This window comes from Scyliorhinus canicula, chromosome 1 (assembly GCF_902713615.1).
Source record: "Scyliorhinus canicula chromosome 1, sScyCan1.1, whole genome shotgun sequence".
Lineage (NCBI taxonomy): Eukaryota > Metazoa > Chordata > Chondrichthyes > Carcharhiniformes > Scyliorhinidae > Scyliorhinus > Scyliorhinus canicula.
Genome location: NC_052146.1, coordinates 278,136,588 through 278,159,282, shown reverse-complemented (window position 1 = coordinate 278,159,282; position 22,695 = coordinate 278,136,588). Strand labels below are relative to the sequence as shown.

The 22,695-nt window shown below is 43.7% G+C and overlaps 2 protein-coding genes across 5 annotated transcripts in view; one reads left to right on the top strand and one right to left on the bottom strand.

Moving 5' to 3' along the window:
* LOC119974718 (exportin-5) overlaps positions 1–22,695 on the bottom strand; it is a 154,899-nt gene that overhangs the window by 81,748 nt on the left and 50,456 nt on the right. For 2 of the 4 annotated variants that reach the window (XM_038813871.1, XM_038813881.1), the window contains exons 5-13: positions 21,014–21,196; positions 20,094–20,120; positions 19,389–19,574; positions 18,149–18,225; positions 14,056–14,155; positions 13,274–13,357; positions 3,601–3,726; positions 1,369–1,459; positions 922–1,071 (exon numbers count right to left, since the gene is read on the bottom strand). In XM_038813871.1, the coding sequence (XP_038669799.1) occupies positions 922–1,071; positions 1,369–1,459; positions 3,601–3,726; positions 13,274–13,357; positions 14,056–14,155; positions 18,149–18,225; positions 19,389–19,574; positions 20,094–20,120; positions 21,014–21,196 (1,024 nt within the window). The remainder of the gene's footprint in view (positions 1–921; positions 1,072–1,368; positions 1,460–3,600; positions 3,727–13,273; positions 13,358–14,055; positions 14,156–18,148; positions 18,226–19,388; positions 19,575–20,093; positions 20,121–21,013; positions 21,197–22,695) is intronic. The other 2 variants (XM_038813892.1, XM_038813902.1) reach the window with 1 other exon arrangement.
* Positions 11,225–11,782, top strand: LOC119977099 (peroxiredoxin-1-like; the record flags this gene model as incomplete). The annotated part of the gene is made up of 1 exon (XM_038817701.1): positions 11,225–11,782. A coding segment is annotated over one exon (516 nt), but the record flags the coding sequence as incomplete, so codon positions are not given.

Genomic DNA, 22,695 nt, shown 5'->3' with positions numbered 1-22,695 from the left:
CAATTTCCACTCTTACCTCCCTCAGTATTCTGGGGTTGATCCCATCAGGCCCTTTGAATTTATCTACTTTAATGCTTTTTAAGATACCCAACACCTCCTCTTTATTAATATCAACATGGACTCCTCATCCACCAAGTCCTTCTTCTCTTTGGTGAACAGAGTCAAAGTATTCATTTAGTATCTCACCCATTTAGGGGCAGCAAGGTGGCACAGTGGTTAGCACTGCTACCTCACAGCACCGAGAACCCGGATTCGATCCCCGGGTCACTGTCCGTGTGGAGTTTGCACCTTCTCCATGTGTCGCATGGGTCTTACCCCCACAACCCAAAGATGTGCAGGGTAGGTGGTTTCGCCATGCTAAATTGCCACATTGCTAAGTAAAACACAAGACTTTCCTTTTGTTTCTCACAAATACTAAAAAAAAAGTATATTTGCTGCACGAAGTAGCTTAAACATAAATTTATCTAAAGATTACAGCAGAAATACATAATCATGTTGAAAAGAGTCTGTAATTTACATACATAGAAATTTTACAACTCATTTAGAGTTAGGCAATTATTTTTGAGTCAGACTCAGTAACCAATAGCATACGGTATTTGTGGTTTTGTTTTATCCATTTAGAGTACCCAATTCATTTTTTTCCAATTAAGGGGCAATTTAGCGTGGCCAATCCACCTACCCTGCACATCTTTGGGTTGTGGGGGCGAAACCCACGCAAACACGGGGAGAATGTGCAAACTCCACACGGACAGTGACTCCCAGGGCCGGGATCGAACCTGGGGTCTTGCCACCGTGAGGCAGCAGTGCTAACCACTGTGCTACCGTGCTGCCTCTACCAATAGCATGTTACATCATCATTCAAATGTTACAAATTCTAACTCGCCCCAGTATATAATAAAAGTAAACATCTGAATAACTTACAGACACAAACAGAATGCTTACACATAGTTGGGCCAACATCAATCACTGCAGTAAGCTGATATTGCAGTGCCTCAGAAGCCATGTTGAATCCAGTCATTGGTGATAGACGACAAGAGAGTCTAATGGTTTCTCCTTGTTGAGCTCTGAATGCTGCAAAACATAAACAATAAACAAAAACTTTTCACTCTAGTGCTTCAATATGCTACCCAGAGACGTGTACAGATTATGTACATTCAATCACAAATTCACTATCAATAAGGTAAATAGAATACAAATGTTACGTTTATCTAGAACAGACCACCACTTTCACATACACACAGTCCGAGATGAACTGTTGGGATCTGATATAATGGTTGACTGCTCAAATGGAAAATTTGAATCGCAGTTCTTTTGTTTTTAAAAAATGCATTTGATATGCTTTAATACGATACACTGCATAGGACTTACAATTGAAAAATGCATTGAAGTCTTCATCATTATCAAAGTCCACACGAGAATATTCACAACTTGGGCTGTCACTCTTGGAAGGAAATCCAACCTAGTCAAAAGAAAAGGTCAGTTAAAAAAAAATTGCGTGCAATTTCTTGTAATGAGTTTCCAACTACACTAAAAATTTAAGATCATCATGGATTTGATGAGGGGAAAAAAGTTTATACTGGAATTAATTTGTAACTATAGTTATCCATTTAGCACTAAAGGGGTTAAACACTTCTACATTGAGCAGTCACACAAGCTTTTAGCTGAAGTTGTCCAATTGTAAGAAGACACCCCGAGGACACAATCAGCCAGGGTTTGTTCTCAGGGAAGAACTCCACAAGTGTCAGCTCTCAAGGGCTGTAAGAACAATGTGGGTATTCTACTATTTGCTCTGGGCCATGGTGTCTGGAGATAACAGAAAGGAGGAAAGGATCACAGAGCAGTTTGTCTATTCCAGCATCCATACCTCGAGAGAAGCCATTAACAGCAGTGATTCCGGCAAGGAAGGTGATTGACGAGAACAAACAAGATAATGAAAATGAAAATCGCTTATTGTCACGAGTAGGCTTCAATGAAGTTACTGTGAAAAGTCCCTAGTCGCCACATTCCGGCGCCTGTCCGGGGAGGCTGGTACGGGAATCGAACCGTGCTGCTGGCCTGCTTGGTGTGCTTTATAAGCCAGCGATTTAGCCTTGTGAGCTAAACCAGCCCCTAACCAGATAACGAACCATCGATATAAATATTAGGCGACAGCATGTGCTGATTGGATATGCTAATTAAAGATGAGTGCACATGTTGTAAGTGCTCAACTGTACTGATATATGCTTGGTGTAAACCTAATCGATAAGTCATAATTGGACATAGATAACCAGTAACAAAAATGATTGGTATATGCTAATTCCTTGTAACTGAATCTGAAGTATCAGCCTGTACAATTCTTGAATCTGTGCTCTTTGGCATACAGTTGGAACGTCATCAGCCCAATTATAGCTGTAATAAAGGGCTTGTTCGTAACTCCCAGAGTCTTGGTCTGGTCTCTCGTGAACACGAGGGTGAATTACACAATAGTAGAAGAGCTGTATTACTTTATCCTCAACACAATTAAGCTATTAAAAAGAGGAAAATTCAGACACGCCCCTTGAAAAGGAAATTATTGGGTTAACCATAGAAGTTCACCACACAAAATATATGGCTTAGTATAATACTGGGCCGTACAATCATGCAAGGTGGCAAGAGGAAGTATGACATTACGATTGGCCTCCATGTTTCTCAGTTTAGAGTGGGGAGTGCATGTCCCGAGTTTTAAAAAAAGGACACCTGTGAACACCAGAAATGGAATTAAAACAGAAAATCCTGGGAAACAAGTTTGGCAGTATATGTGGAGAAAGAAACAGATTTATTGTTTCAAGTTCAATATAATACTTCAGAATTCAGGATTCAGGAGGAACGGATTCAGCATGTTTGTGTATCACTTCATCAAGTGTCTCCATACTGCAAATTTGCATTGAAGGTAGCTTCAATAACCAATAACACAAAGACAATTTATTTTTCCTTCCGTTAAGTTAAGAGTTCCAAATGGTCAAGGACAATTCACTAAATCAAAATTACTGCTGATCCACTCTGTACCATTGACCAGAAAACACACCTGCCTCTGAAGAGAGCATTTGTCTTACTTCAGGATTAGCTTTACTTCCAGGAACTTAGAAGTTCCTAATTTGGCAGCTCTCAAACGTTCCTGATGCAATAGTGGTGGAATCTTGTTGATTATTGCTTTGCTGCCCAAGTCAATAATACCAACACATTGATAAATGAGATACAAGCCACTTGAATTAAGTCACCATTATTAAGAGAGTCTACAAAAGGGCAGCATGGTAGCATAGTGGTTAGCACAATTGTTTCACAGCTCTAGGGTCCCAGGTTCGATTCCCGGCTTGGGTCACTGTCTTGTGTGGAGTCTGCACGTTCTCCCAGTGTGTGTGGGGGTTTCCTCCCACAGTCCCAAGATGTGCAGGTTAGGTGGACTGGCCATGCTAAATTGCCCTTAGTATTGGGTGGGATTACTGGGTTATGGGAATAGGGTGGAGGTGTGGGCTTGGATAGGATGCTCTTTCCAAGAGCCGGTGCAGACTTGATGGGCCGAATGGCCTTCTTCTGCACTGTAAATTCTATGATTCTATGAAAAGAAAAGCCAAGTCTACATACCTTCAGAAGATTAGCCATTGTTGCATGCAACAATTGTGGAATGACATCCAGCAATACAGTGTCCTTAGAGACATGCTCGTGTCGTAAAAATGAACACCAAGCTATCTGGGTTGAAGATCTTAAATACTGGACAAAAGAAAAATTGGAAATAAGTGGTTAATTCTTCAGCACCCTTTCTTCCAATCCCACCCCATCCCATCCACTGAGTGGAGGAAAATAACTCTGCGTAACTCTTATTAGCTTTGTTTGTTTACCAGAACATTCAGTTGCAGCTCTACACTTGACCTGTGCCCATGTCTCCTTCCAATCCACCTCCCTCAAAACATGGAAAACTTGAATTTTGTAGTAACTGGACTCAGAGACGACAATCATTTTAAGACATTACAGGAGAATCACACATCAGGGCGGCTATTCAGTTAGTCCTAATTGATAGAGAAATTTAACTTCAAACACATAATTGTTTCCCTTTTGACGTTTATCCAACACATGGATCTTAGGTGTGAGGCCTTCCTTGTATCTGTCATTTACTGGTTTGAGCCCATCTCACATGATCGTACATTTTCAGTTTAAACTTTAGTAATATTTTGGGCAATTTATTTCTTAATCTTAGATATTGCTACAAGATGAGTCCTCACAGACGCCCATGCCAACATAAAGTATTTCCCTCTTTCCCCAAACTTAGAACACCTGACACTAACAATCAGCTTCTTCTCAACAATGTCGACTGTTTATGATAAAAAAAACAGTTGCACTGTAGTTTGATATAACCGCTTGAGACTTCTCTTTTACAGTTGTGGCTGAATAGTTTTTGTTTAGAAAATATTTTATTGAGGCATTTATAATTTGACATTTTAGCATTCTAAACAGAATGGTCCAACACACGCAAAAAACCCCACAATAACATACCCAACTTCCCCACCCAGCTCCTAGCTACCCATATATTACAGTCCTGCTGACGTTCAGTTTTCCTTAAAGTCAATTAACGGCTGCCACCTCCGTGCGAACCCCTGCAATGAACCCCTCTAATGAACCCCTTAAGGAGAACTGAATCTTCTCTCGCCTAAGAAACCCTGCCATGTCATTGGCCCACACCTCTCACTTTGGAGGATTAGAGTCCCTCCATCCCAGCAAAATCTGTCTCCAGGGAGACAAAGGCTAAAATGTCGGCCTATCTTCCCCCTTGGGCTCCTGGATCTTCCGACACTCCAAATATTGCCACCTCTGGACTCGGCAGTCACGCTCCCTTCCAGGACCTCTGACATGACTTCCGAGAATCCCTGCCAAAATCCCCTCAGCTTCGGACAAGCCCAAAACATATGTACATGATTTGCCGGACTTCCCCCGCATCGCCCACATCTGTGGATACTGGTGGGGGTGGGGGGGGGGGGGCTGTTGCTCAGAAGGGAAGGGGGGAGAGGAGTAGAGCATTAGTCATTGGAGACTTCGTAGTTAGGGGGATAGATAGGAGATTCTGTGGGAACGAGAGAAACCCGCGGTTGGTGTGTTGCCTCCCAGGTGCCAGGGTCCATGATGTCTCGGATCGTGTTTTCGAGATCCTTAAGGGGGAGGGGAGCAGCCCCAAGACGTGGTCCACATAGGCACCAACGACATAGGTAGGAAAAGGGATAGGGATGTAAGGCAGGAATTCAGGGAGCTAGGGTGGAAACCTAGAGCTAAAACAAGCAGTTATTATCTCTGGGTTGTTACCCGTGCCACGTGCTAGCGAGACAAGGAATAGGGAGAGAGCAGTTGAACACGTGGCTACAGGGATGGTGCAGGAGGGAGGGCTTCAGATACCTGATAATTGGGGCTCATTCTGGTAAATAATGGAAGTAGTCAGCAAGTCTTCACAACTTCCATCAATTATAGTTTGAAAATAAATTTTGTAGTTTATAATCTGTCAGGGCTCTAATTGGTAGTAACGAGGACAAGCAAAGGGCCATAGAGAATTGGATTTAATCTAATATCAAACATCTTTGAAAGCTTTAATTTAAAATGTAAGTCTTGGCAGGAGAACTCAAAGCCTTGGTTTGTTGCTCTTGCTGCATGTAGGAGGCCGGGAACATTTCCAGTGCCCAGGAAGTATCTCCAGCTACAGCTCCTGGAAGCTCGCGTTTCGGCGCTGGAGCAGCAGTTGGGGACACTGTGGAGGACTCCACAGGCAGGAAGGGAATGGATGGCCACCAGGCAGAGCAAGAGAGCTAGACTGGGAGTGCATGAATCTCCTGTGGCCATTCCCCTGCAAAACAGATGGATACTTTTGGATACTTTGAGGAGAATGATCTCTCAGAGAAAAGCAGCAAAAGCCAAATTCATTGCACCGTGGTTGGTTCTGCTGCAATGGGGAGGAGTAAAAAGTGTGGGAATGCAATACTTTATTTATTTTATTTTTTTTTAAACTTTTTTTTTTAATTTTAATAACCCAATTAATTTTTCCAATTAAGGGGCAATTTAGCGTGGCCAATCCACCTAACCTGCACATATTTTGGGTTGTGGGGGTGAAACCCACGCAGACACGGGGAGAATGTGCAAACTCCGCACAGTGACCCAGGGCCAGGATTCTAACCTGGGTCCTCAGCGCCGTAGGCAGCAATGCTAACCACTGTGCCACCGTGCTGCCCTTGGGAATGCAATAGTTACGGGGGATTCGATTGTACGGCAAATAGATAGGTGTTTGTGTCCACAAACGAGACTCCGGGATGGTATGTTGCCTCTCTGGTGCTGGGGTAAAGGATGCTCGGAGCGGTTACAGGACATTCTGCAACGGGAAGGTGAACAGCCAGTGGCTATGGTGCACATCGGTACCAACGACATAGGTTAAAAGAAAAGGGGGGCATCACGGTGGCGCAGTGGGTTAGCACTGCGGCCTTACAGCGCTGAGGTCCCAGGTTCGATCCCGGTTCTGGGTCACTGTCCGTGTGGAGTTTGCACATTCTCCCCGTGTTTGCGTGGCTTTCGCCCCCACAACCCAAAAATGTGCAAGCTCGGTGGATTGGACACGCTAAATTGACCTTAATTGGAAAAAATGAATTGGGTGCTCTAAATTTATTAAACAAAACAAAAAAGGAGGATATGGTCCTGAAAGCAGAATATAGGGATTTAGGGAGAAAGTTGAGAAGTTGGACCTCAAAAGGTAGTCATCTCAGGACTACTACCAGTGCAAAGCGTTGGTCAGAGTAGAAATAGTAGGATCGGATGAGCAGGTGGCTGAACAGATGGTGTCAGGGGCAGGGTTTCAGATTCCTGGGGCATTGGGACCGGTTCTGGGGGAGGTGGGACCTACACAAACTTGATGGTTACACCTGGGACTGATGTCCTTGGGGGAGAGGGTACTTGCTAGAGCGGTTAGGGAGGTTTAAACTAATATAGCAGGGGATGGGAAACTATGTTAGGATTCAGAGCAGGAGGAATAAAGAACAAGAGAAAAAGACAGAAAGAAGAATAAGAAATCTGATAGGCAGAGAAATCAAGGGCCTGTATCAGATAATAACACTAAAAATAGTAGGGAAGGGACAGGGTATGTTACAAGGACTAGCCTCACGGTTTTGTACCTGCACGTGCAGAGCATTCAAAATAAAATGGATAAATTAGTTGCGCAGAGAGATGTAAAGGGATATGATATAGTTGTGATTACGGAGACATGGCTCCAAAGGTGACCAAGGATCAGAACTAAACATTGAAGGCTATTCGGTTTTTAGGAAGGACAGACAGAAAGGAAAGGATAGTAGAGTTGCATTGTTGATTAAAGATTATATTGATACAATATTGAGGAAAGATATTAGCACACATCATGCGGAATCTGTCTGGGTGGAGTTCATTAAGGGCCATTCGTAGGGGTGGTATACAGACCACCAAACTGCAGTGGAAATGTCGCGAATAGCATTAGACAGGAAATCAGAGATGCACGTGATAAAGGAACATCTGGATTATGGGTAACTTTAATCCGCATATAATAATAATCTTTGTCACAAGTAGGCTTACATTAACACTGCAATGAAGTTACTATGAAAATCCCCTAGTCGCCACATTCCAGCACCTGTTCAGGTACACGGGGAATTCAGAATGTCTAATTCACCTAACAAGCACGTCTTTCGGGACTTGTGAGAGGAAATTGGAGTACCCGGTGGAAACCCACGTAGACATGAGGAGAACATGCAGACTCCGCACAGGAGTGTTGTGCAATGGGAAAGGATTAGTTGGCAATCTAGTTGTGAGAACACCCTTGGGGATGAGTGACCATAATATGGTAGAATTCGTGATTCTGAGACCAAAGTCCTGGGTCTCAATAAAAGTAACTGTGATGGTAAGAGGCATGAGCTGGCAATGACTGACTGAGAAACATTACTGAAAGGAAGGACAGCGGACAGGCAATGGCAGGCATTCAAGGAACGAATAGATGAACTCCAAAAGTTGTTTATTTCTATTTGGTGCAAAAGTAGAAAGGAAACTGTGGCCAAACCATGGCTTATGAGGGAAATTAGAGATAGTATTAGATTCAAAGAAGTGGCATTCAAATTAGCAAGAAAAAGCAATAGACCTGAGGATTGGGGACAGTTTAAAATTCAGCAAAGACAGACCAATGGACTGATTAAGAAGGAGAAAATACAATTTGAAAGTAAACTAGTCGGGAACATAAAAACTGACTGTAAAGGTTTCTATAGGTATGTAAAGAGAAAAAGATTAATAAAAACTCATGTGGACCCCTTACAGTCAGAAACGGGATTTCATAACAGATTTCAAACAGAAAGGGCTGAGGAACTAAATTCGTACTTTGCTTCTGTCTTCAAAGGATTTCATAACAGATCATTTGGAAAATATGTGGTGAAGATTTTCAGGCCCTGGAGATTTGTCGCCTTCAATCCCATTAATTTGCTCAAAACCATTTCTTTACTAATATTAATTTCCTTCAGCTCCTCACGAAAACTTGCGCTTCTCAGAACTTCCGGTGCATTATTCATATCATCCTTTGTGAAGACAGAAGCAAAGTACGAATTTAGTTCCTCAGCCCTTTCATTTGGAAAGCAGTGCTGTAATCAAAGTCATGATGTGGAGATGCCGGCGTTGGGTTGGGGTAAGTCTTACAACACAAGTGATTCACCCCGAGGAAGGAGCTACGCTGTGAAAGCTATTGATTCAAAACAAACCTGTTGGACTTTAGGTGGTGGCATCCATGGACACAGAGAAGGCATTTGATCGGGTGGAGTGGTGGTACTTGTTCGAGGTTTTGGGAAGGTTTGGGTCTGGGCCGAGATTTGTGACATGGATACGGTTGCTGTACGTGGCGCCAAGAGCGAGGGTGAGGACGAATGATATGAGCTCACAAAGCTTTGACTTACACAGGTGTACGAGGCAGGGGTGCTGCTGTGGCCGCTGCTGTTTGCGCTGGCCATAGAGCCATTAGCGATGGGTCTCAGGGGGCCGGCAGAGTAGCAGGGGATAATGAGGGGACAGAGGGAGCATCGGGTGTCGCTCTATGCGGATGACCTCTTGCTGTATGTTTCGGATCCATTGGAGAGTATGGGAAGGATTATGGGCCTGTTGGGGAGGTTTGGAGGGTTCTCAGGGTACAAGCTGAATGTAGGGAAAAGCAAAGTATTCCCAGTGAATGAGCTGGCACAGCAGGCTAATTTAGGGGGGGTGCCATTTACGGTAGTGAGGGAGAGTTCATTCGGTATTTGGGGATTCAGGTAGCGAGAGAATGGACAGGGCTCCATAAGTAGAATTTACCGAAGCTGGTGGAGGAGGCCAGAGAGGATCTTAAGAAATGGGATATACTGCACTTAACGTTGGCAGGAAGGGTCCAAGTGGTGAAAATAAATATTCTGCTGAGGTTCTTGTTTATCGTTCAGGCTCTCCCGATCTTTATACCAAAGGCCTTTTTCGGAAAGTGGACACCATCATTTCTGACTTTGTATGGGCAGGGAAGGTGCCGAGGGTGGGGAGGACCCTGCTACAGAGGCAGAGGCAGCAGGGTGGGTTGGCGTTTCCGAACTTGCTTCATTAGTATTGGGCGGAGAATGTGGACGAGATGCGGCGGTGGTGGCAAGGAGAAGGGGTAAAGTGGGTAAAGATGGAGAAGGAATCTTGAAAGGGGTCTAGCTTGAGGGCAATGGTGACGGCAGCGTTGCCGATGGCTCAGAGTAAGTATTCAAGGAGCCCAGTGGTGCAGGCCACAGTGAAGATATGGAATCAGTTAAGGAGGCATTTTAGTGTGGAAGGGGTGTTGGTGCTAACGCCGCTATGCGAGAATCATGAGTTTGAGCCCGGGGGGGGGGAAATGGATAGTGCATACAAGAGGTGGATGGAAGTGGGGATGGTCAAGGTGAGGGATCTGTATTTGGAGGAAGGGTTCGCCAGTCTGGAGGAGCCAAGGGAGAGGGTAGAGCTGCTGAGGCAGAGTGAGTTCAGGTATCTACAGGTTAGGGACTTCGCACGAAAGGTCAGGAATGCGTTTCCTAGATTGCCGTGATACACCTTGTTGGAGCGACTGCTGCTTCCGGATGTGGAAGGGGAGGGAAGAAGGTGGTGACGATAAAGGAGAAATGGGAAGCGGAGTTGGGAGAGGAGATCAATAGTGGGATCATGGTGACGCTCTGCATAGGGTAAATGGGACCTCCTCATGTGCAAGGATGAGCCTGATACAGTTTAAGGTGGTGCACAGGGTGCATATGACTCGGACGAGAATGAATGGGTTCTTTCAGGGGGTAGCAGATGAGTGTGAGAGGTGTGGGCGGGGGCCAGCGAATCACACGCACATGTTTTGGGGTTGCAAAAATATTGGGAAGATTCTGGGCGGGGGTGTTCGCAGTCTTAGCCAGGTAGTGGAGACGATATTTGGGGTCTCAGAGAAGCTGGAGCTCATGGAGAGGAGGATGGCCGATGTCCTGGCCTTCGCTTCTCTGATTGCACAGCGGCAAATTTTGCTGGAGTGGCGGTCGGGATCGCAACCGGGTGTAGCGGCTTGGTTGGGTGATCTGTATGACTTCCTGCGATTAGAGAAGATAAAGTATGAGTTGAGGGGCTCTTCACGGGGGGTTGAGGAAAGGTGGGGGATGTTTGTGACCATGTTTGAGGGGCTGTTCATCGCGGAGGAGTGTGAAAAAGAGGAAAAATCTGGACAGACTGCAGAGTTGATTGTAGGGAAGCATGTGTCCTGGGGCGTTTGTTCACCTGTTTTGATATATGTTTTGATACATGTTTGTAATAAAACACATTTTTTTAAAATCTGTTGGACTTTATCCTGGTGTTCGAAGACTTCTTACTGTAATCAAAGTCAGCATGGATTTACGAAAGAAAAATCATGCTTGACAAATCTACTAGAATTCTTTGACGATATAACTAGTAGAGTTGACCAGGGAGAACTGGTGGATGTGGTTTATTTAGACTTCAAGACGACATTCGACAAGGTCTCACATAGATTAATATGTAACATTAAAGCGCATGGGATTACAGGTAGCGTCTTGAGATGGATAAAAAGCTGGTTAGCAGACAGGAAGCAACAGGTTGGAATAAATAGGTATTTTAATGATTGGCAGCAGTGACTAGTGGGGTACTGAAGGGGTCCGAACGTTCACATTACATATTAATAATTTGGACGATGGGGAGGGCGCGAGGCAGTGAGTGAGGGCTGTTGGTGATAACGACAGGAAAATACGTAGTCTTCTTTTTCTACCCACTTGATTTTTCCTACGTGTGTCCAACTGAGATTATCGCTTTTAGTGATCGTGTAGACGATTTCAACAAGATTAATTGTGAAGTAATTGCTGCTTCTACAGACTCCCATTTTGCTCATTTGGCTTGGATCAACACCCCAAGAAAGCAAGGAGGACTTGGTCCAACAAAAGTCCCTTTAGTGTCAGATCTCCGTCGCACGATCTGTGTAGATTATGGTATCTTAAAAGATGATGACAGTGTCGCTTTTCGAGGTTTGTACATCATTGATAATAGTGGTATCCTACGTCAGATCATGATCAATGATCTGCCTGTTGGGCGTTCAGTGGATGAAGTCATGAGGCTGGTTCAAGCATTCCAATTTACAGATGAACATGGTGAAGTTTGCCCTGCTAATTGGAAACCTGGTGCTGACACCATCATGCCCGATGTAGAAAAGAGCAAGAATTACTTTGCCAAACAGAAATAGCTTCCAGTTTGTTTATGGTTCATTGTAACCAAGAGGAACATTAACCTGTTAATTGTGTGGCTGAAATAGTGTTGTTTTTAGTGAGCAGATATTTTGCTGCAGTTTGCTGAAACCCAAACTGATAGGTATGAGGGTACTTTTTTATGCATCGAAGCTCTCTGCACAGAGCCTTACTTGCAGAGACATGGATCGGAGAATTGGCATGGAGATTGGTGTGCCCAATTTGTGTGCTCCTGGTTTTCCAGTGATTAATTTCAGTCATTGGAAAATCAGGAGGCCATGTGTTTGGTGTGCTGATCCCTGTGTCTGATTTTCCAGTTATTGGCCTTGTGGAGTGAAACTCTGTTCCGGGAGTAAAGTCTTGCAAAATTTACCTTGTGTCTGGCAAAATCAGTTTCCACTTGTGTATTAGTTCTAGTTCTAATGAATGTTCTTTTCTGTAGCCAAAATGCTCCAATGTTTTATAGGTGTTGGAGCATAGTAATGACTTTGAATAAACCAGTGCTGTTTGAATTAAAAAATTAAAAAAAATAAAAATAATTTGGACGAAGGAACTAAATGTATGATCTCCAAATTTGCAGATAATACAAGGTTGGGTGGGAGGGCGAGCTGTGAGGAGGATGCAGAGATGCTTCAGTGGGATTTAGACAGGCTGAGTGAGCAGGCAAATGTAAGGTTATCACTTCGGTAACAAAACTAGGAAGGCAGATTATTTGAATTGGTGTAAATTGAGACAGGTGCATCCTCAACGAGACATTGGTGTCCTCGTGCATCAGTCGGTGAAAGTAAGCACGCAGGGACAGCAGGCAGTAAAGGCAGCAAATAGTATGTTAGCCTTCATAGCGAGAGGATTTGAGTCTAGGAATAGAGATGTTGAACTGCAATTGTATAGAGCATTGGTGATGTCACACCTGGTGTAGTGTGTGCAGTTTTGGTGTCCTTATCTGAGGAAGGAATCTCTTGCTATGGAGGGAGTTCTGCTAAGGTTTACCAGACTGATTCCTGGGATAGCAGGGCTGTCATATGAGGAGAGACTAAATTGGTTAGGATTATATTCTTTGGAGCTTAGAAGAGTGAGAGGGGAATGTCATAGAAACGTACAAAATTCTAACAGAGTTAGACAGGGTAGATTCAGAAAGAATTTTCCCGATCATGGTCGAGTCCAGAACCAGGGATCATAGCAGGCTCGAAGCGCCGAATGGCTCTTCCGAATGGTTCAATTTTCAATGGTTTCAATTTTCCATGTTTCTACTCGTCGCGGCTGCACTGTTCCCACCAGCATGCCTTATCCAATATAGTCTCATTGCTGAGCTGTACGGTCTGATTTTTATTTCCCTTCTTATACCATTCACAATTTATTATTTCTACACTTTGCATCGAGTTACTGAACCCAGACCATTGATTTGGATTATCTATTCCTGCCGCACACTAATTCAAGGCAACAGCATACAAATTGCACTCATGCATGTTGTACATCAAATACTCATTGCTGTCAGGAAGTTGCATCATATATCAAATTTAAAATTTAATTACCTGACTAGGATGATTGGTGAAAGCCAAAAATGCTTGTAAATATTTATTGAAATTAGGAGGTTGGCCAATATCTTTATCGCTACCCTGGAAAAATAAAAATAAATTATTGGTTCAATTTTGGCACACATGTATATCATTTGTTTTTGTTTTTAGAATGCAATACAATTCATCTCTCCTCTCATGGAGGGGCAGATATGACAACATGGTCTACTTTTAAAATTTGCTGCGTTTTCCAATATTGACCGATTGACGATAAGAAGCGCAAGCACAAACGGCAATTTAACTTATTTCACGGCCTACAACTTGCTCGGAAGCAGATCATTACTACAACATTAAGGAGGCTCGTTTTTCCCCTCAATTTTATAGACTTTATGATCACACTTTGAAACAAACATTTAAAAAAAAAGTTATTTCCACCAATCACAGGAACAACCTCAAGATAGTCTGATCAATTTCTGAAATATTTATAAGGTATTATTTGCAATCCTGAAACTAAAATTCAAAGATAGCTACGTTATATATTTTTTTTTGCTTTGTTACACACACTTTTTCAATTAGGTACAAAAAGATATCGTCAGGTCCACAGAATTAGCACGTATTTTATTTCAATGTAAAATCACTCCACAACCATGAGTTCAGAACATCTGAATGTGATGTTGCCTCAATTCTTATCTTTCTAAAAACACATATCTGACAGTGACTACATAAATTGTATTATAAACAAATATGTGACTTGATGTTACCATTAAAACAGACAGAAAGGATATATGTGCTCAACGTACCCACAATGCAGTCAGCTGTCCACCTAGGGCTGTAAGTACTTGACAAAGCCTCTTCAGAAACATGTAGTGTTGTTCCACAAGCCCTGCTCCATGAGCTGTCCTATGATAAGAAACATGGAATTTTGCATCTTTTCTGAGGTGTAACAATTAAGCAGAGGAGTTCCTACAGAATTACATGAAATACAATACCACAGCACAGGAGGTGGGCATGAATCCTATCAGGCCTATGTTGGATCTTTTAAAGCACTGTACAATTTAACCCCTCACCACATCTTTTCTCCTAACATTACAAGTTAGTTGGCATCAAATACATATCGAATTATCCTTTTTGCCTTTAGAATCGGACTCCAAAGTCTGTTAGCTGGTTCCAGCCCACTGGAGATAAAAGTTTATAATTTCCCCTCTCATTCTTCTGCCTTCCATTTTAAATCTAGGCCACTGGTTATCAACCCATCTGCTAGGCAAAACGGTTTATCCCAACTTCCTCTTCTGTTTCCCTTTACATTTCTTGGCTCTGGAGAGAACAATCCCAGCTTCGCTGATCTCTCCACCTAACTCAAATCTTTCACCCTTGGTATTACTGCGTTAAAACTGCACTGCATCCTCTCCAGGACCTAGACAGCATGCCTGAAGTCTCATGCAACGCAAGGGGACTAAATGGGCCGATCAAAAGGTCCATTGTTTGGCCATTTAAAAAGTTTGAAGGCAGATGTGGTCTTTCTGCAGGAAACTCATCTTAAGAGTTCAGGACCAAATGAGATTGAGGGAATGTGGGTGGGACAAGTGTTCTATTCAGGGTTGGATACGAAGACGAGGGGGGCTACGGTGCTTATTAACACAAGGGTGGCTTTTTTGGCGAGTAATATAGGGGAGGATCCAAGGAGATGATATACGATACATGATGGTGAGTGGAAGATTGGAGGGTCTCCTGTGGTGCTCATGAATTTGTATACTCCTAACTGGGATGATGTGGAATTTATGAAAGTTTTGCCGAGACTTCCAGATTTGGATACAAAACAAGGCACATAAGGAGAAGGTAAACAGGATTGAAAAGCAAAGGTTGATGAAGGTCATTTTGGCAGTGTATCAGCAGTACCCGGCCACCCAGAGGAGTTGAAGGAGAGGAAGAAGCTCCACATGGAGTTTGAACATTTGTCGACTGGGAAGGCAGTGGGTCAGCTGCGCCGGATAAGTGCTGGGGCGGTTCATGAGCATGGGGAAAAGCCCAGTAGGTTGCTTGCATGCCAGTTGAGACGGCTGATGGCAATAAGTGATCTTGGGCAGATAAAGGACTCTGGGGGACAGGGTGTTCTCTGATTCGGATCGGTGAATGGGGTGTTTGAGGTGTCCTATTGGGGGGTTTGGTTGGAAGATTGTGTGCCGGGACTGTAGCTGAGGACCAGACAGGGTTTGTGAAAGGATGACAGTTACCGTCTGATATTAGAAGGTTGTTAAATATGATGATGCCCCTAATGGTTCAGAAAATGAGGCGATAATATCCATGCACGCTGAGAAGACATTTGATCGGATTTAGTGGGAGTACCTTTGAGGTGCTGGGGCAGATTGGTTTTGGACTGGGGTTTATTGGTTGGATCAGGGCCCCAGAGCGAGTGTTCGCACTAATGTAACAAGTTTGGGGTATTTTTGATTGCACCGGGGAACAACGCAAGGATGTCCACTTTCCCCGTTGCTTTTTGTATTGGTGATTGAACTATTGGTGATGGCGCTGAGGGGGGGGGGGGTGGCCCCGAGAGAAGACAAGTGTGGAGCATCGAGTGTCCTATCTGGCTGCATCACAGCCTGGTATGGCAACTGCTCGGCTCAAGACAAAAATAACCTTTAGAGAGTCGGGAACACAGCCCAGGGGCTGGTTTAGCACACTGGGCTAAATCGCTGGCTTTTAAAGCAGACCCAGGCAGGCCAGCAGCACGGTTCAATTCCTGTACCAGCCTCCTCGAACAGGCGCCGGAATGTGGCAACTAGGGGCTTTTCACAGTAACTTCATTGAAGCCTACGTGGGACAATAAGCGATTTTCATTTCATTTCAGTCCATCACAAACCCGCCTCCCATTCATTGACTCCATCTGTACCTCCCGCTGCCTGGGGAAAGCGGGCAGCATAATCAAAGGCCCCTCCCACCCGGCTTACTCACGCTTCTAACTTCTTCCATCGGGCAGGAGATACAGAAGTCTGAGAACACACACGAACAGACTCAAAAACAGCTTATTCCCCGCTGTTACCAGACTCCTAGACGACCCGCTTATGAACTGATGGACATATGGACTGATCTGATCTCTTCACACATCTTCTCTACTGAGTAGTACTACACAGTATGCTTCACCCGATGCCTGTGTCTATGTATTTACATTGTGTATTTTATGTTTGGCCCACTATGTATTTTCATGTATGGAATGATCTGTTTGAGCTGCCGCAGAACAATACTTTTCACTGTACCTCGGTACACGTGACAAACCAATCCAATCTAAAAATATGCGGACAACTTGCTGTTATGCATGATGGACTCAATTTCAAGTAGGAGTAGGATTATAGAGATACTGGCTAAATTTGGCTCGTTTCGGGGTACAGGTTAAATGTGGGGAAAGTAAGGTGTTCCAGTTAAGTTTCCAGGTGAAGGGAAGGGGTTGGAGAAGTTGCAGTTTCGGCTGGTCAGGTCGAATTTTTGATATCTGGGAATACAGGTGACGCATAAATTGAATATGGCTAATTTGGTAGAGAGAGGAAGGAGGATTTAAAGAGGTGGGATTTTCTTCCGCTATCGCTGGCTGGGCGGGTCCAAACAGTGAAAATGACGATCCTCCCCATATTTTAAATTTACTTTTCAGAATCTCATGATTTTCCTGTCCAAATCTTTTTTCTGGAGGGTAAATAGGATTTCAGCCTTATATGGGCAGATAAGGTGCCTCGGATACGGAGACAGGCGGTCGGGAGGTTGGTGTTGCTGAATTTGATGAATTATTATTGGGCAGCAAATGTGGAGAAGGTTTGGAATTGGGTTGTGAATGAAGGGTTCTTTTGGGGGTGGATGGAGATGGCTTCATGGATGGGGTCAAGTGAGGACACTGGTGATGGCTCCACTTGATTATCACCGGCTAAATACTCTACGAGCCTAGTGGTGGTTGCTTCGGTAAGAGTTTAGGCAACATTTTAAGGTGGAAGGCCTGTCACTGTGGGCGCCGTTTTGTGGAAATCATAGATTTATTCCAGCAGGGTTGAATTCAACGTACTGGGTTGCAAATGGGGGAGATAGAGAGGTTCAGGACTTGTTCATGGAAGGTAGATTTGCAGAGTTGCGGGAGCTGGTAGAGAAGTTTCAGTTGCCAAGGAGGAACTGGTTCCAGTACCTGCAAATTAGGAGTGAGGAAGGAGTTGGCAATGTTTCTGCGGTTACAACAACCTGCACGCGCACACACATTTTCGGCCTCCCTAAAATTGGTGAGCGTCCTTTTGCATTGGATTGGATTTGCTTATTGTCACGTGTACCGAGGTACAGTGAAAAGTATTTTTCTGCAAGCAGCTCAACAGGGACGGTGCCAGAGATCTTGGGAGGTGAATTAGCCTCATACCCGTAGTTGCCAATATTTGGGGTAACGGAAGATGCAGCAGTGCAGGAGGAGAGAGAGGCTGACCTGTTGGCCCTTTGCCTCCCCGATAGTCTGGAGGAAGATCTTGTTAGGGTGGCAGGATCCGAAACCGCCAAGGACAGCAGGGTGGAATTCTTGCATCGGGAGAAAGATCAAGTTTACCATCAGGGGGTCGGAGAAAAAGTTCTACTCGAGGTGGAGACTGCTCATCTTCTTTAAGCGTTGGTAGACGTCAGCTAGGGGGTGAGGGGTGGTTTTTTTGTATTACAGTTATCAAGTGGGGCAGTATGATGGAGGGGGTGTTCACAGTGAGAAATGTACATGGATGGATGTGTTGTGTTTTGTAAAATGAAATGAAAATGCCCTGAATTAAAATATTTTGAAAAAAGAGGGGATCGTGAAACACAGAAGTTGACTGTATGTCAAGTTAAGTAACTTAACTTATGAAACTAACATCCCTATTTATGACCATATGGAAAAGAAGCACTTACTGTGCAGCTGACAAAATGCAGTGCATGGCTGCATCACTAAAGAGGACCAGGAGAGGCTTGCGATCCTCCAGTTTACCCTAACAAATTAAGAAAACAGAGGTGATTCAGTCGAAGTTTACTAGAATTTTGTGATCATTCCAGGCCTCTAATTTTGATACAAAACAAAGTGATAAAAAACTGTTATACAATCAACCATGTAACTTACATTATCAATTTCATTCAGGCTTCTATGTGAAAATTACAAAGGACAACTCAAGAGGCTTCAAAGAAAATTCAACCTCTGAAATCAACTAAAACAACCATTTTAATCTTTGGATCTCGCTCACGGGTTAGAATTTTACATTTTCTCGGGCGGCATACTTGTATGTAGGGGTTTGCTGTGAAATTCTTTGATGGCCTTTCCATTCAGTTTTTTTTTCACCCTGACCTCTTCGCAATTTTACAGTGGGACGGGCAAGGCCTAAGCCAATGCCCAAATTGAGGCCCTCAAGCAGCAATTAATGACCACTTCAGGGTCATCGCCCACCCAAACTCTGGCAGGGAGAGTTCCGAGGGAAGGGGGAAACTCAAAGTGACCCTACTCGGGTCTTGCGCAGGAAAGTCAGCCGGCCACCTCCTTTCAACATTGCCACACTCCCACCCCTGTCCTGGACTCCAGGGGACTGCTAAGAGTTCCAGTCCTGTCCACTGCTCCTGCTGGTACCACCGAGACTAAACAGCTACTGGTCAATCAGCTTAGCCAGCAACTCTTGAGTGGGACTTTCTCCCGAACGATGGGCAGAAGACACACTTCCAATCAGCAAACCTTCGTTAGAGTGTTAAATTGATCGTTCTTGGATGATATGGGGAAGGGAGGGGGGTGATAACTGCAGTACGAAAGAGCCACTAAAATATTGAAACTACAAGATTGATTTACATACAAAAAATAATTTTACCCTCAAAACTCCTGCTGACCCACGTGTACCTCATTTTAGATCTTAATTGCACATTAAATTTGATCAATAAATTTGATCAGTCTATTCATGCTGAATCATTTTACTAGATGCCAATACAACTATGAAAACATCCTGTGCAATTTTATTATTTAATTTGAATTGCTTCAAACTTTGCCAAAATAAAAAGCCTTAAAATCATTAGTATTAGAATGTATTTATTGTTTAAACTAGGTCCCCAAGTTTCCAACCTAAAACTGAGCAACTTTGGAAAAATTAACCCTTTATCCTTTGGTACAAAGTTTTACCTTTCGGCTGATGGCAATGAGTAGACATTCTGCTGCCTCAAGCTGCAATTCGGGTTCAGTTAGTAACATGCACAACACCTCAAGTAGCTTGCAGCTATCAGCTGTAATATGGTGCAATGCAACCCAATCCACATATCCAGCTAGGGTATTGAGAGTTGCTACTGCAACACGACAGTGTGCCTTAGCCTAAAGGGAAATAATTTCAGAAAGTTTAGAAAATCAGCCGCGAAGTGTTCAAATATTAAAACACATCTATTCAGCATGTGAAATATAGAGACTTTTAAATGCTGCATATAATGTATTGTTACAGGATTATTTATACTGTTTATTACATTTTAAAGTGAAGATGTAGTAACTGATGTCTAGCAATGCTCCTTTTAACCAGCAGAGAGAAAAAATAGCATAAAAGTTGCATAACAGCAACCCTCCAACCCATCAACATTCTCCGCACAACATTTCATTTGGAGAATCAACTGCAAAATTACATTCAACTATTTGGTAAAATTTGCAGGACTTTAAAGTTACTCTTTTTTTTTAAAGCACCAATAGAAGAAATAATATAAATGGAAACCCACTTGATTTTTTTTTTTTTTTTTGAGTACTATCTGAGCACCAATAGAAGAAATGTTATAAATGCAAACCCACCTCATTTTCTTGACTACTATCTGAACACCAATAGAAGAAATGTTATAAATGCAAACCCACCTTATTTTCTTGAGTACTATCTGCTTTCTGCAAGACATTAAAAGGGAGATTTTAGACAACATATATTTTGCAAAATATCAACAAGAGAACATAAGTAGACTGTTTGGCCCCAAGCCTTCCCCGCCATTCAATAATGGATATGTAAAATTCAGCACTGGCCGATATGATTGTGGCCTTAACCCCACTTTCCCACCTGCCCCCAATGACCCTCGATTCCCCTTCAGATAAAAACTCATGCAGTAGCTGCTAAACTGGGAGGAAATGACCAAGGCCACAGATTGGCAGATCTCATGGACAAGTGGACAGAGCCAGTTATCTTTAAAATGTTGATCTCACACAATCCTACGCAAGAAAAAATGAACAGGTTCCATGGTGAACTAGATCTCTACAAACAAATAATCACTCAAGTAATTACTGAAGGATAACTATTATTTTATAAATTCAGTACACCATGTATCAAATCTGAGACATTCGTAGTGTACACAACATATATTTACTCGAGTTCTCAGGCCCCAAAGACACTGACTCATATCACCAGAAAACTCCACAGGATCTTGTTCACCTAGTCCGTCCATGAAAATACTTGTGGTCAAAAAAAAGGCTGTCCAGCATAAGGTGCACCACAGGTAACCCAAACCTGTAATTAGTTGACGGTATGTATTTTGCAGTGGAATTCATCGGGATCAACAGTAGCAGGCACAGCTGTCTGGTATTCCTTCCCTATCCTAACTGGCGGAGATGCACTGCTGCATCAGTTATCTCTGGAAAGACCAGAAAATGAACCTCGGACATTTCTGATTCATCAGCTATAGCACTATACCATGCTGTTGGTTTTGGACTGTACCAGAAGGCAGTTTTTGACATTCAACAGTTAATGGAATTCTTCCAGGATTGGTAGTAACCAGATATACAGTAATTACCAGCTGTTTGTAGCTCTGAGTGTGCTCCTGCAAGATGTCCAAGAGGAAACTAAAAAGCTGCATCATATTTTGAGTCAGTGCATGCTGGATGTCCTTACGACGCTGTGCAGGTATGGTCTGGAAAGTCACCACATCTTCCACCAGGCGCAGAAGGATTAACATCACCAGCTCAGTTTGTGTCTCCTAAGATAAACAAGTTAGATCACGTATAGGTTATAAAATTTTATGCAGGGTGGCACGGTGGCGCAATGGTTAGCATTGCTGCCTCACGACGCAGAGGACCCGGATTCGTCCCAGTTCACTGTCCATGTGGAGTTTGCACATTCTCCCCGTGTCTGCATGGGTCTCACCCAACAATCCAAAGATGTGCAGGGTAGGTGGATTGGCCACGGTAAATTGTCCCTTTAACTTGGAAAAAAACTAAATAAATAGTAAGCAAACCTTGACAGGCTATTAAGTAGGGAATTACAGATAACATAAATTTGGGGGTGGGGCATAGTATCCGCCGCCTACCTCAGGTAGCAGAGTTCCTGAAGCGGAGAATGTAGTTTTTTTTGGGGGGGGGGGGAAAGAGAGAAGGAGAAAAGAGCGAGAGAGAAAAGAGAGAGAAAAGAGAGAAAAGAGAGAAAAGAGAGAAAAGAGAGAAAAGAGAGAAAAGAGAGAAAAGAGAGAAAAGAGAGAAAAGAGAGAAAAGAGAGAAAAGAGAGAAAAGAGAGAAAAGAGAGAAAAGAGAGAGCGCGAGAGGGAGAGAGAGGGAGAGAGTGGGAGAGGTTCGGCACCAGTTTGTGATGCTCCAGTCTGCCACCGCTGTGGCATCGACGTTCACACCCTGCACGAACAGGAGGATGCATCCTATTAATGGACTGGACATCAGCTGAGATTCATGCGGGAATGGATTGGTGAAAGTATTTGTCAGCGTGGCCCTGACACTGTAGGCCAAAGGAGGCGAGTATTTAAAGTAGGTGCCGCCAAAATCCATCGGAGGGGCCCTCCACAATGCAAATCCTGCCCATCCCATTCCCCCCCATTACAACACCCCCATATCCGAGAGCCACCACTCCACCACCCCCCCCCCCCCCCCCCAAAATTAGAAATCCAAAAATAGATATCTGGATTGTTAATTTTCATTTCCCTTCGAATCTCTACAGTGCAGAAGACGACCATTCAGCTCATCATGTCTGTATAGGTCCTCTGAAAGTGCACCTGACCGAGGCACACTCCACCACGCTATCCCCGTAACCCCACCTAACCTGCATGTCTTTGGGCACTATGGGGCAATTTCTTTGCATGGCTAATCCACCAGACCCGCACATCTTTGGATTGTGGAAAGGAACTGGAGCATCCAGAGGAAACCCACGTCGACATGGGGAGAAAGTGCAAATTCCACACAAGTCATCCAAGACCAGAATTGAACTTGGGGCCATGGTGCTGTGAGGCAGCTGTGCCAACCACTTCACCTTCACGGTTGAATGCATCTCGAGCAGCTGTTTTGAACCTGACCGCAATGTTGGTAAACATCGAGGAGTTGAGTGCTGTCACTTCCTCTTTTTCTCAGCAGGAAGAACTTGCATTTGGTGTGGTCAGGAGCTGTCAATCATTGATGGATGTTTACAAACATTGTGGTTAGGTTCACAGCAGAATACTTGAGACTCATTAAAGCGTGATGGGAAGTGAAAACAAAC